Source organism: Triturus cristatus, chromosome 3_1 (genome assembly GCF_964204655.1).
Source record: "Triturus cristatus chromosome 3_1, aTriCri1.1, whole genome shotgun sequence".
Taxonomy (NCBI): Eukaryota; Metazoa; Chordata; class Amphibia; order Caudata; family Salamandridae; genus Triturus; species Triturus cristatus.
The window spans coordinates 873,984,075-873,999,031 of NC_140583.1; the positions used below are offsets into that span (position 1 = coordinate 873,984,075).

At 44.1% G+C, this 14,957-nt stretch overlaps 1 protein-coding gene across 2 annotated transcripts in view; it reads right to left on the bottom strand.

Moving 5' to 3' along the window:
- PPIG (peptidylprolyl isomerase G) overlaps positions 1 to 14,957 on the bottom strand; it is a 270,573-nt gene that overhangs the window by 178,362 nt on the left and 77,254 nt on the right. For both annotated transcript variants that reach the window (XM_085645353.1, XM_085645352.1), the window contains exon 4: positions 5,261 to 5,368. In XM_085645353.1, the coding sequence (XP_085501479.1) occupies positions 5,261 to 5,368 (108 nt within the window). The remainder of the gene's footprint in view (positions 1 to 5,260; positions 5,369 to 14,957) is intronic.

Consider the following 14,957-nt stretch of genomic DNA (forward strand, 5'->3'; position numbering starts at 1 on the left):
ATACATTTCACCTTGATGCAACTTCAGTCGCAATCAAATGTGACAGACTGGGATTTCCAGCTACTAATAACCTAATACAGATTTTCCATGGTATGATTTTAATTTTTAAGCATGTCTATTTTACTTATAGAAATTGTTGCTTTCATATGGTTCACATCATCAACGTTTGAATATTATATTTGGTATTTAGCTATATAATATCAGTAGAATAAGATCTAAAAATTCTTTCTTCTCTCCTTTTTTTTCTGGTTTGCTTTTTCTTGCTTTTATTTTTATAAAACCTCACTTCTCTTAACAAGGTTACTGAAATGGTGCTCATATATCTTCATTTTTACTGCATTACTTGATTATTGGAGTATACTGCACCTTGTTCTGTTTTCTAAAATAATAAACATATTTAACAAAAACCAAAAAGATAAAATGGCGACTCTTGAATAAATTACTCAAACAAGGCAATAAAATATTACACAAGGCATTCATACAATTTCATGATCACAGATATAGCCTCTTAAGCTGCCAGAATAACTGATGATTTTGCCTAGTAAAAACGAGCTCCAACTTAAAACAGATAAGTATACATACAAGTATTCAATTATCTTTAGGAACAATCATAGTATTTCAGAGCATAAGAAACTGAATTAGTGAGCAAGGTTTTTAATTTTTAGACTCCAAATGGTGCAATCCCATGTAGGGTATCGCATTGTTCTCCAGTTGCACCAGCTGGCATTCATTAAATCTAGATTACATCTACACAGCAATAGTAGGTTCTGATTTGTATAAATGTACGTCATGTGAAGAGGGCTATTTTAAACGGAGGTCACTATTAAAAAAAAGCAGTGCCTTATATGATGCACCAAGTTACTTTTTTGCGTCACAAAAGCCTTTGACTATATACATAACTGTCCTGCCTTTAGTCCTTCACTTGGCACCTTAGGGCATACATAATATCAATCTTTCAAATGAAATAAAAGTGTCACGTAGCCGAGTCTGGTGGCTCAGTGGACTAATGCTTCCACTATAGGGGCCTGTGTTCGACCTCATGGTCACAGGTTCAAATCCCGGCGGGTCCACTCAGCCTTTCATCTATCTGAGGTCGATAAAATGAGAACCATTGAGTTGGGTAACAAACATCTGTTATTCAGCGCCAAGATGCCTCCGGGTGAACCAGCGCTTTACAAATATACAGGTTATGTTACGTGGTTAGGATCTGGCCTCGTAGAAACACCATAATTTAACATTATCATGTTTCTAAGTTGCCACAGTGACCTTTGACACACATTTGCTTACATGTCTGTGCAGGATAATATTCTTTGCCACTGCATTGCTTACATTTCCACTTCATATGCACACTATCACGACACCCTCAACATTTTGTACAAGGGATAAAGTTAATTTGCTCAAATGCTGTTGCATATTGTGGTTTGGTAGACGACAAAGCTATTAAATAGGATAAACAATAACTATAACAATAGCATTGCAGCAGGGGTGTTATTATATATACACTGCATCGCCTCCTTGTTTAATGGAGAGGAGCATTTCACTGACACTGCAAGGTTGCTGCATGACGGAATTCCAGACCGAGCTTATTCCGGTCGAACCCTGCGAAGAGTGATGTCCAGCTTACAACCAAGACGGGCACCCTGGTGACACTTACCCCCTGGCAGTAGGGAGTTAGACCACATGACAGATTTGGCAGGACACCCACCCTAGGGAAACTAGGTTAGGAAGCGCAAGGTGAGAGTACACTATAATACAGTACTTATATGCCCGCATATATTCACTGTTAGAGCACACTGGGGGAATTGTTCATCTTTTTCACTATTCTCATGAAGCTAATTTCGCAATTTTGTTTAATTCTACTGATTATCGCAGCACACATTTTATAGAAGAATCACAATACTTCAATAAATATTGAAACGCCTTGCCGAGCATTTCTTGTGTATTTCTTTGGGTATGCATGAATAACCAAATGAAAGGGTTCTAGATCTGTTAGCACGATTTCCTTGGAGGGGATCAGGGTGGTCATGTTCAGAGGTTGCACACATATTTGTTACTCTGTAAGGTTAGGGGTACAGATGGTGCACTGTGAGCAAGCACATGCCAACATATCCTGAAAGTGTGCACAGAATCAGTCTGGCACTACCCTCACGTTTATGCTGTCTAACAAATATAGTTTTACCAGAGAGGTACAAGCCGTAGAACAATAGTAATAGAAAACAAACAAACAAAAAAAATGTGGTGACAGAAGGATTATATTTTTTAGTGTAGGGTGGTGTGTTGCGTCATACCACATCACGGAAATTGTAATACTGGAGTATCTCCTTGAAGCCAACTAATATTTCTTCAAATAAATATTCAAATGTTTCAAAGTTAGAAATCTTAAGTGACAAATGTAACTTTTTAGTTTAAACAAAATGTGATTTCCATACATTTGTGAAGCAGTTTGGCTACATGTTCTAAAAGTAAGACACTGGCCTGTGTAGGCTGCATCCTGTTTTTTAAAATCCGCTATCAAAGAGGATAGCTCTATTCCACTGAAACTACATTAACTTAAAAGTATAGGTCAGCTATTTTTAAGTGCCTCAGCTGTTCGCTCAACTGTGTTATTTCCAGCACCGATGTTGAGAGAAAGAAATCAAGCATGTATTGTGGATTGTGCAAGTAAACGTGCCGGTTGGGAGTTGATACATTCAGATCTTGTTAACTTGCAGATGTTCAATCGGGTACTGTTTAGCTTGAAGGGTGCAATGGAGATACTGTATTATTAATTGTTGGGCTGCCATGTGGTGGTGAGGAACATTTGTGAGGTTCCTGAAAAAATAATGAATGGATAGCTGAAAGAAACTGGTGAGACAGAAGAGAAAACCTGCATAACGGATTTGGAAACAACAGGATTCAAAATGATGGGGTCTGGTATGCAGAGGTTAGACTAGGGACCAGGGAGTTTCGCTGTAGTTGCCCAATGCCACAAAACATTACTTTTATTCAGGGCACAAGCCCTAAACAAAAGAAGTGGGGTGTCTGACCAAGTTGGGCAGTATGCAAGTGACATCTTGGACTTTGACATCACAGCGTGTGACACCACACATAGGATCACAGAAAGTGGCATTTCAACCCATGACCACTGGAAGTGAAAGCACAAGTAGTGATCTCAGATCTTAAGACCCAGCATATATTTTTAGCAGGTCAATCAGAAGTGCAATTAAGCGCAATACAATATTTAACAAATGAGTCTGGGTTGCGCCAAAAAAAGTGACACAACCCAAACACAAAATCTGGGCCTCAACTTGTACATTATTTTTTTTTTAAACTCTGCCACAAAGCCATTGCCAACAAAGGAGAAATGTAGCAGTAAATCTGTTATGCTAAATTAGTTGCAAATTCTGCGTTTTAAAATATCTTATGGGGTTAAGGCACCTGCAGCAGAGATCTTTGTGTGCCCAGTAGATCACAGGGAATAACTAAGAAGGGTAAGATAACTTTGGAGGTTAACATATTTGCTGGAGAGACCCGAGTTTAGTCTAGTTTCAATTTTGAACCAAAGTAGCATAGAGGGTTAATATATCCCCTGCAAAACACATCATGTAAAACGCAGATTAGAAGTTTTTTATTTTATGTAGATGAGTGAATGGGATACTGCTTTTAACACATAGATCCTTTTGTCAATTGTAGGTCATAAATTGCATCCTTCTAATATAGCACAGTGAGCTATGAAGGACATGTGACACCCTGCATTTGGATGAGCAGCCCTATAAAAGAAATACATCAAAACAGTAATATTTAAATTGTTTTTTATTTTATTTTTATTCTTTTTATTGTCGAAAAACGATAACATAACAGAGATACTTCATGACAATATACTGTATACAAAAGATCCCCTCACGGCGGGAAAGGACACTGCCTAGCTATGACATTATTTGCATTTTACATAGACAATTGCACATCAGCTATACATTAATCCTGTCCCAGGTGACAGTTCCAACAGCCGTCTCATACCATATTTCCTATGATAGGTCAGTCTACCCAGTGCGCACTTCATCGTTCGTGGGACAAGCCCGCATTACCCCTGCAGTAGCAAATTATGTGGGAACGCCTCTGCCCGTCTGTTTTCAGTGATACTATTCAATGTCTTGGCTCACTCCCCCTCTACCTCTCCAGTCTCCTTCCCACAAAATAAGTTTGATACAAGCTCCAGCGGTTCCTGAGACGACTCTGGGGAGGGAGTAGCTCGCTGTATACATCCAACTGAGTGTTATAGTAGACCAAAACTGCATGCATAATAACCAGATAGCTACCAGGGGTCTAATTGCTTTGTCTATCCCCCTGTCGAATCCCAGAAGAGCCAACATCGGGTGAACTATCAATGAAGAACCAGTGATCTCACTCAGGTCGCGGAATATTGCTTTTCAGAACATCTGCCCGACATCTTGAGTACTCCGCAGTATTACCCAGCCCATTCTTATGGAGTCGTCCTGGGGTGTAGTATACCCGGTTAACGTATTTGAAGTGTAGGAGTCTATGTCGTCCGTTTAGCGATATTGATTTAATCAATGAACAGCAGTATTTCCAATCCTTATCGGCAAAAGTTTTACCTAAGTCCCTCTGACACTACTGCTGAGCACGCGTGACACCCAACCTGCGCGCCTCCTGCGCCAGCGCGTAGACCTACGTAACCAGCCCGGTGAGGTATTTTAATTGTTATTTGTGTAAATACTGGGACAGACCAACACATCTGACATTTTTAAAGTGCATGCACATCTCTTACATACAGGGACTGAACACGCCTCTCTTATGTACTTGTGAAGTAATACCAAGATGTGTGCCTTTGTTGCCCCTGCCACTAAATTTGCATCTAGACGCGAGGCTTTAGACAGCTCCTGCTAGGATACCCTGATGGTCCCTTAAACTCGCCCTTTGTTTTGGACCCAGCTGGAATTTGAAATAAAGCCCCCTCGCCAGCAGGTTGCTGCTCGGAATGCAAGCAGACATTGTGCAGGTGCTGCTGAATGTGTGCCGGTGTTTGAAAATTACATTGGGTCAAGTTTAGCATATTTCTCTGGGGCCGAACTTCTTAGCAGGGTAGACAGCGTCCACCCTGTGAAAATGGTGGTAGACACAGTTGACCCGAGAGCACCCTCAAATTGTGCCCTGTTCTTACTTGCCACTAAGATAAAGAGCATAACCATCACAGAATGATATCTCCAATACAGAAAATTGTTTGGCTGTCTACGCCAAACCAAAGTCTAAAGTAACATCTTACCTTCACTGAAGTCTCCACCTTGGACCATGAAGTCTTTCACTACTCTGTGGAATAGGCAGCTCTTGTAATGCAATGGCTTCTGGGTGCTTTTCCCCACGCCCTTCTCACCTGAAAAAAAAGAGAGGAAAAAGGCGAGAAATAAAATATAATGAGCAATAATGGTACATGCATAGACGCATTTTAGATGTAGTTACGTATGAGGGAAACCAGCTAGCACAGGTATATACAAGATATAGTAGACAACATGATGCGGCCTGAAAAAAAAAAAAGATAACCAGTATTTTTCTGGGATATATTTTATATATAGTATATGTAGGAACCTGGGTTCACCAGGCCCTAAGGGCGGTAACGTGGCGCGAGCCGGTCAGGCAATCAGAGGGCTATGTGTTAAGCAACCATACACCACACGCTTCTCATGGACTAGAGTCACACACAATAAGGGACGCCACACCGTTTAAATTATGCAAATACTTCAAGTTTATCCAAGTATAGCTGGTCAGTTGCAGTTCAGGAAATAACAAGGTAATTCATGAATCATAATACCATCGTTCAGTACATGCGACACTCTTGGTGATATCTATGCAGTGCCTAACCTCGTTCATGTACCCACGCCCGCGGGTTAAATGCGGGAGATTCTAGCGCTGTGCGCGCTTATGTACAGTCTTTCCCTGAAAAGCCGTCTAACACAGCGCACTACTTGTAAGGGGGAACATTGGGTTCATCAACATGGCGCCCGTCGTACTGAGCGCTCCTCGTGACCACTGGCCCCTAGTACTGTGAAGCAAGGCATATAAAACACAGCGCTATGCGCAATCAGTTGCATATGGAAACGTTTGCGTAGAACAGTTATCACAACGCGTTACTCGTAATCAGTTGCATATCATTACCTTCGAGCAGAGCCTATAACACAGTGCGCTACTCGCGTTCCTGGGCAGGTAATTCATTTCGAGCAGAGCATATAACACAGTGCGCTACTCGCATTCCTTGGCATGTAATTTACTTTCGAGCAGAGCATATAACACAGTGCGCTACTCGCATTCCTTGGCATGTAATCTACTTTCGAGCAGAGCATATAACACAGTGGGTTACTCGCAGTCCCGGTCTCTCCGGCTGAGGAAGCAGAGTCGGTGGCGTGAAGCGCCACACGAGAGCAATGTCAGTCAGTACTTTGAACGGCTTCCAGCTGGGAAGATTACTGGACTTGAGGAGCGAGTCCCTATGCTCCGGTGCAGTTCACAGAGCACCGCGCTCAGTAACACAGAAGGGGGGACACGGACAGGATCCCTCGGCGGGGTCTCTCCGTAGCGCAGGCAGGGGAGGGGATTCCCACGGAGGGGACAACCCGGGCCAAGTGCGGTGTGGTTTCCAGACCAGCAGGGGGCGCACCAGGGGGGATCTCGGCCTCCGGGCTTACCTCCGTCTCGGCGTCAGCAGGCGTCCGTCCTCACGACGTTGGGGGAACTCGGCCCCGACCTTGCGCTTCTCCTCACACGGCTGCGACGGCAGCGACGGGGCCCCGGACTTCGCCTGGGCCTCGCGACACAGCAGGGCACTCTCCCAGGCCTCCAGGCCGCGGCGGTGAGCGCGCTGGCTTCGTCGTCGCGGGGGGGGGGCTCAAATTAAGGATGGGGATATGGTGCTCAGCGGAGCACGCTGCCGGGGGTCCCAGACCAGGGCAGGGAGCGCGGGGGTCACAGCGCTAGTACCTGGTCGATCCCCGGTGGCTTGGCAATCGGTTTAGCAATTAGTTCAATAGGTTAGCTTGGACACGCAGTCTCAGCTCTGGCATTCAAGGCTTACAGCTCGCTCTTGTCATGCAGTCTCAGTTCTTAAAGTTAGGTTTCAGTTCTCAGTTGACAGATGAAGTCTTTTGGCGCAGATGTATCTGGCGCCCTTAAGGGGTTCTGTTACAGGGGGTAGGAATGGAGAGGGCGACTAGGTCCTTCCTAGTCAGGCTGGCAGAGAGTCTCTGGGTCCTCCTACTACTGGGCAAGATCAGTGGGATTCACAGGGCACCTCACTCACTTAAGAGGCAGTATCTAAATCCTGTCACTCTCAGAGGCATAAGTCCCTGGCTAGGCCCTACCGGCTACACTCCTGGTGGATTCTTCCAGCTCTGCTTCACCCCAATGGCCAACTCACCACAAAAGTTTCCCTCCCACTCTTAAGTAGCCCTAGGTCAGGTGACCTCTAGCCAAGGCGGCAAAAGTAAAACCCCACCTCCCTTCTAGAAGGTTCCAGCTTCTTCCAGGAGCTTCCCCACTCTAACTATGGGACAAAAAGGCGGGCTGGTATCGCAACATTGTTGTGGGTCCCAGCCAGCTCCTGGCAGCTAGGGTGCTAATATGAAAAACGACCACCCTGCAGCAGCAGGGGTCTGTGGCAGCCATCTTGGGAGAAGGGAGCACCTGCACCTTAACACTGCAAAAACGAAAAAAATGAGGGAAAAAGGGCCAAGTCCAACAGTATATATATATATATATATATATATATATATATATCCACCATGACTAGTAATCATTATGTTACTCCTAGACTGTAGGGCCTACCCTATTTAAAACGGACTGGTGCCCAGGTACTTTTCACAGGAACAGTAATTGCTTCTCAAAGACATTTAATTCAAAGGCTTGCGTGGCTGGCACACATGTGTTGCAATGAATGTTTCATTATGACCAGTCAGGTGAACAGGTGCAACTTCTTTTGAGTTTGCTATCAAGTAACAGCAGCAACGTATCAGATGTGCACAGTGGTATTTGCAGCCAGGTAAGCCACACAGTTCCCTTTAACAAGAATTCCTTTACTTCTGAGTCACTGCATACTGGACATGGACCAAAAGAAGCTTGTCTGATAGGACAGCCACATTTCTCCAAGGCTGTTCAGCGTTTATCGATTTAACTTTTCAAATCCTGAATTCTTTTAAGTGCCAATGGGCTAGGCCTAGATTGTAACCGGGTACACAATAAGCAAAGCCCGACTGTTTTCTGAAGTTCTAGGAAGAGGGCATGAATTTCTGCAGTGTAATCACCTAATACTTTAATATCTTTTTTTAACTCCTTAAATTCGCGGTTTTGGAAAACTCCCTCCATTCTAGCATAAGACACGGAAGTATTTTTAATTAGTGCCAACTGCAGGCAGTGCAGGTCTGTCCATATAAACCACATTCATGTATGACTGGTACCGGAGAAGTCTATGCATTACCTTTTGATATATAAAAATTGCTGTGCTCTGAAAATAGGATCATACTCAAACGCCATATCATTCAAGTTTTGACTTGGGGCCCATTTTACCCAATGCTAGTGTTATGCACTCCCATATAGGAGGCTACTTTTAGTAGCATCCTTCAAAGTTGGTATGGAACTAACTTTAAAAAAAATATCTACCTTCACAAGAGAAATGCTGCTTAAAATTGGCCAGCTGCAAGGTTGTGAAAATTGTCTTAGTCCGAGTGAAACATTCTTCTGCTGCTAGATATAAATGTGCAATTGAAAGGTGTAGGAAGTTGGCTCTGAATATATTATACCAAAATGAGGTATAGCGTGCACAGAGTCCAGTGGAACCCCAAAGGTAGGTAGAGGTAAAATTAATAGCACCTTACTCTCCATTTGTGGTAGGTGTGGGCAAGCAGTAAGGCTTTATCAGAGGGTAGTGTTAAGCATTTGTTGTACACACTCGGGCAGCAAAGGATGTCACACACTCAAAGACTGAATTCAGACCAATGTGTTTGTTTTACAATTGAATGCAGGTTCAAATGCAGGTGATTGAATTACAGGCAAGTCAATATTTAGCATTTACTTTTCAGTTACTTTACAGATTACTTTTTACCTTACTTTAGATTACTTTTTAAGTTACTTTTCTAATCTCTGTGATATGCCTAGATAGCACACTGGGACATTTCCTAGAGAAAAGGTAAGCAAATCAGTTTTTGTACATTTGCAGTTTCAGTGTTTCATACAAACCAACTCCACACTTAAAAGAATTTAAGGAAAACAGTCAATGTATTCCTATGGAGAAAAATGAAATTAACGGTTTGCAGGTAAGTACTTGTTTGTGGGAGTTGGTATTCTGGGATTAGAACAAGGGTTCCCCCAGGGCCGAGGATGCTTTCTCAGAACACCCTCAGCGACACTAGGGCGGCCGGGTGCAGAGGTCCAATGTTATCCAATGGGGGATAGGGGGCCTCCGGTTGGTGGCTGCTCACAAGCCGGCCACAGGGTTGTGTGAGCAAATCTCCTGGTGTTAGGCTCAGGGCAAAGGGGGATCAGAGTTAGCACCCAAAGTACTCCCACAGAGTAGCAGGGGTGGCTGGGTGCTGTTTTGACGACGGGTGCCCTGTTGTTTTCAATGGGGATTCTCAGTTTTGGTTTTTAGCTGCTGGCTCGGTCCAGGAAGACTTCTGGGATGAACCAACAGCTGGGCAGGCAAGTTGGAGGGCTCGGGGATGTAGGTGCACCTTGGGTTCTTTTCTCCAGGGTGGCTGGATGCAGTGGTGACTTTGGAGGTTGGATTTCACCTTACCCGGCCACTCGCGGTTGGGGGGGGGGGGGGGGGGGTCTCCGTGTAGAAGATGCAGGCGACGGGGAGTCCTGGAGGGGTCAACCCACGGTGGACTCAGACTCTGGAGCACTGGGGGGGCCTCGCTGGGGCCGGTGGGCCACTCAAACTTGGACCGTAGGCGACAGGTGCCGTGATGGTTCCAGGCGTCGGGTTTCTTTTTCCTCACCAGGCTCAGAGTATGTTTTGGGAGTTTCTTCTGAACAGAGCTGCTGTTCACAGGTGATCTGATCTTTGTTAAATGCACTCAGACCTCCCAGTGGGTCTGGAGGTCGCTGGCTGTAGGACACTGCGACTTTTGGCGCAGGATCTATGGAAACTGCAGACAGGCCGGTAGGGAAGGGGCCAAGTCAGTTCTTCTCTGTAGTCTCCTCTGCTGGGCGTTTTCTTTCGTCCTTCTTCGTAGGTTGCGGGAATCTGTCTTCTTGGTTCAGGGCTGCCCCCTAAATACTGTATTTAGGAGGAGTTCTAGTGCTCTCGAGGTCAGAAACCAATGGGCTACTAATTTTAGAGTGACTACACCCTTGGCGTGCTCACCCCACGTGGGGGAGTGGGCACAACCCCTAATCCTGATTGGAGAGTGCCAGCCATCTGCAAGATGGCAGGCACTGAAGAGTGAGCTTCACCTGAGGGGTGGGGTAGGCAGAGGTGGGAGTACCTTCTGGGCTACGCTAATTTTTCCCGCCTGTCTTCCAGCCAAAAAGGAAGGGAGACAGGCAGGGGACTTGCTCCCAATAGCAGGAGAGGCTGGGGGTCAGATTACAAAAGCGGCAAGGCCTTTGAAGCTAGACTGCCACAGATGGCTCTTCCTGGCCTGGGGGAGGTGTGACCACCTCCGACCAGGAAAGGCTTAGTTTCTGGGCTCAGGGAGCGAAGGCTCCCACCCCAGGGGTTCAGAAACATGTCTTGTGGTGGCCGGGTGATGTGTGTACCAGTCAGGGACCCCACCAGAGGCTGGTCGTTTTTCAGGGGGCATCTCTAAAATGCCCTCTGAGTGCATTTTTCATTAAATCTCACACTGCCAGTGTGGGGTTAAATGTGCTGAGAAGTCTGATGCCAAACTTCGAAGTTTTCAGTATAGCCATTATGGTGCTGTGGCGTTCCTAATGACAAACTCCCAGCACCATATACTCTAATGGCATTACTGCACTTACAATGTCTAAGAATTGGTCTAGACACTGTAGGTGTACAGGGAACCTGTACCCTCACCACTGGTATAGTGCACCCAGCTAGAGGAGTGGCTAACCTACGCCGGGGCAGTGGGTTGTAGGCATGGCACACATGGATGTGTGCCATGTCGACTCTTCACTTTGTTCTGCACCAAAATACGCAGCCTGCAAAGGCAGTGTGTGAGTATAAAGGTACAGGGCCTATAAAAGGTGGCAAAATAAGTGCTGTAGCCCTTAGAGGCCTTCCCTGGCCACAGTGACCTTGGTACCCATGGTACCTTTTACAAGGGACTGACATAGGGCCAGCCAGGTACCAATTTGGTGTATAAGGTACAGTTTCGGGAAAGAACACAGGCCCTGGGAACCCGATTGCCAGGGACCCAGGAAACATCAAGTCAAAGTGCATCTGTAGTCTGGCAAAACGTGGGGGGTTACTGCAACAGAAACCCAGCTTCCTACAAAAGGTTGGTGTTCCTATAAGCACTCCCTTGTTTCCATGTAGGCTGGATTACGGGCTACGACCACTGTCAATATGGCAGGATTGCACCATTTGCTCCACTGGAGGAAGACTTCGGAAACCCTGGAACTTGACTCCTACTGGCACGGTCTAATGGAAGTCCTTTCTATTGCTGGCTCTTGTAACATCCCCTGCATAAAATATGTGAGGACCAATCTGAGGGAGATTGGGATATCCAGTTTAGAGGGTGCTTCTGGAGTAGCAGGGACTGTTTCGAAACTCCTTATCAAAATAGCCCATCTGCAGCATAGGGACTCCCTCTTCCATCTGCAGGAGAGTCATGGCACCTTGACAGACGCTTTTCTTTTGGTTAAGGATACCTACCGGAAGGAGGATTTTCAGGATGGGATCGAACCATCCTTAGCTAGGCGTCTTTACTTGCAATTTCGCTATGGCACTTTCCCTCTTAATGATTTTACCACTAAGTGTTCGTGTGCACCAAGGGAATTAGACAGACATGCCTGTGCTGTAGCACTGCCAATGAAACCATTGGGCACGTTCTGTTTTTTTTGCCCGACCTATAAGTCCTGCAGGAGGCACTGGAGAATCCTGTTGTGTCGGAATTTGGGAACAAGGGAATGTAAGGAGGCCCTCACGATGCTGAGATTTGACACCAGCAAACCATTAGTTTTTCCACTTACTTGGTTTCTGATGGGATTGGGGAGAAAGAGGCTTAAAGAGCGTTCCCACACCGAGGCCGGCAGCGAGTGTTATTAACTGATGTAACTGCTTCCAGACTACATTATAATCTGCCAATATTCTATAACTTTTAATGCTTTAGTTGTATGAATTGATTACTCTTGATCTGTTTTTTGGAACTACATGCCTCAGGTTTGCATATGGTCTACTGGCCATTTCATGTATATGATCTCAATTATTTATTTTATTGTTGTGAGTGATATTTCTCAATCAATATACTGTATGAGCTGTTTTCAATGGTCGTATCCTAATGTATGATTTTTATTATATTTTTCTTTTTGATGCGTTTTATGTGCTTATATGGCTTATGTGCCAAAATAAAGATATATAAATTGTAAAATCGATATAAATGTGATTGTAGGCTATGCAGTTTGTCTCTCTCTCATTTAATAAAACATGTGCAGCCTGATGTTCTTGAAATAACCCCAATAACTAGATTTTTCAGGATGTCAGTTGTAAGCCAATATTGTGTCTCCAACGTAACTGTTTGCAGCGGATGTTAAGATAGCCAAATGTGCATTTTTCCACTTCCTTTCAGAAAAGGTGGACAACAATAAATTGTATGAAGGCCTCACCTGCTCTGAGTAATGCGACAGAGACGTCCTCCCAAAAATCAAAATCCCCAAAAGGTCTTGTTATTTTCTTAATGTGTTTGATGTAGCAAAGTAGCCCATTTTTGTGGGAAATCTGGTTCTAGTCCTTTGCCTTCAATAAACATTACACTAAGGAAGGCAATCTTTGATTTACATAAATGTATTTTACATCTGTGTCTGGCTAAAACAGTCAGTCTTCTGTCTGTCCTTTCTAAGTATTTGCATAAGCCATTTTCAGTGAAAACTACTATCAACGTATGACAAAAAATTGGAGTCGCCCTAGAGAAGTTCTATTATTGCAGCGAAAACACCTGAACTGTTTTACCCCCTTGTGGTAATCTTGTATATGCACACTGAATATGCCCAAAACATTCAAGTATTGAGATTCATTTGCTACGTTCACAGAAACCATTAGCGACGTCAACATTACTAGACTAAATTTATCATCGGTCCACTACTAGGAGTGTTTTGCCTTCCATGTGTCCCTTGATGAGAATTCAAATTTATCGGGTCCGGAACCAAACAGCAGGAATTGTCTGGCTTAAGCACCAGTAAAAGAGGAGTGTTCGTGGTTGAATAAGAAGGTGCTATTGATGTAGCTTAGATTTAACCTAGATTCACGCATTGCTTTGTTTTTGTGTTTCAGACAGACTGCATTTTAAAAATGGCACGCAGATTTTTGGCGCAAATTAACACATATGGCACGTGACACATAAATGAGGTCTGGTCAAAATGCTTTCAGTCTGAAATGCTTTCATTTAAAACCCATGCTCAATTAATTAATCCAGGGTGGTAAAATGTGTTTAGTTTAGATTTAACCTCACTATAGAATGTACATTTAATTTTGAGAATTTTTTTTTTCTTTTTACTTTTAAAGTACCACATAATTGTGCTGAAATAAAAGGTATTTTACAGTGTAGAGAAGCACGTGACTTCAGTTTGCTTTAAGCAGCAGTTCACTAACCTTGAGATAAGGAATGGAATGTTTCCTCCTGTCTCCTCTCCATGAAAGATCTTTGTTTCTCTGTGCCCGTCTCAAGAGACCTTGTCTTTGTTGCATATTTAGACAATGCATATTCAGTTCATAACACATCTTTCTTATAATGTGTATTAATTAATCAACCATGCACCAACACTACACGTGGGGCAACCGCATTTTGCATAAAAAGCTATTTAAAACATTAGAGCATGTTGCTATGAGCATGTATTAACTGTTTGCGCTTTGAAAATCTGAACTGGTGCAGGTTTATGCTATGTTGTACATTGCACATTTTGCATGTTGTGCACAAAAATTAGAAAGGCGGTTTTAAATTAATAGCTTTCGTTGGGTAATAATTAATACAGGGTATTAGAATGGTGGGAGGTGAACATAATGGGATTTACTTCATAAATTAATATTCTTTTGAGTTTGTTTTGCTTTAGTACACACTTGGGCCCAAAACAAAATGGCTGCCTAAGAATCCAGCATGGCTGAGAATTGTTAGCAGTGTGCTGAATGAGAGATGCATGCGCAGAAGAATGTGCCAGCTGCATGAACTGCCAAGTGCTTCAAGTGAAGACACATAGGTCAAGGCCACAATGATCTGTACACTCCTGGCACTGTGCCAACGTACCAGTGTTTGTGGGAGAGTGTCATCCCTGTGAAAGCAAGGCGGAAATAGACTGATACATTTTTGTCGCTTAGATATTGCAATATTGTATAATTATTGATGGTGGTACATATGACGGTATTAGGCCTGAACGCTTCCTTTGTTAAAACCGGTATGGGTTGTACTTGCAATGAGGACAGGATGCCAAGATCCTTATGTCACCTGTGCCAACCAATCACAGTGCGAGTTTCTAATGAAACTGCAATATTGTTAGTATAGTCTGCCAAAAATTAGGGTATAAATAATGTCCCCTTAGGGGGCGTGTCAGGAGGGGAGAGCAGATCTGACCAGACATCATTTGGATTAGGTACGCGGGTGCAGACTGGGTGGAGATTGCGTCCGAGGAGACAGAGGGAGGAGGGGGCTTTGTTCACATATTTTAGGGAAGTGTAGGCTGGCCTTGCTTTTTGGCAGATCACAGCTTCTGTGGTCTTGTGAAGGGAGGGCCATTCGAGGAGCAGCTTGTGTCAGACACAGAGGAGCAGAGATGAACAGATGAGCACAGAGAAAGAGCAGCAG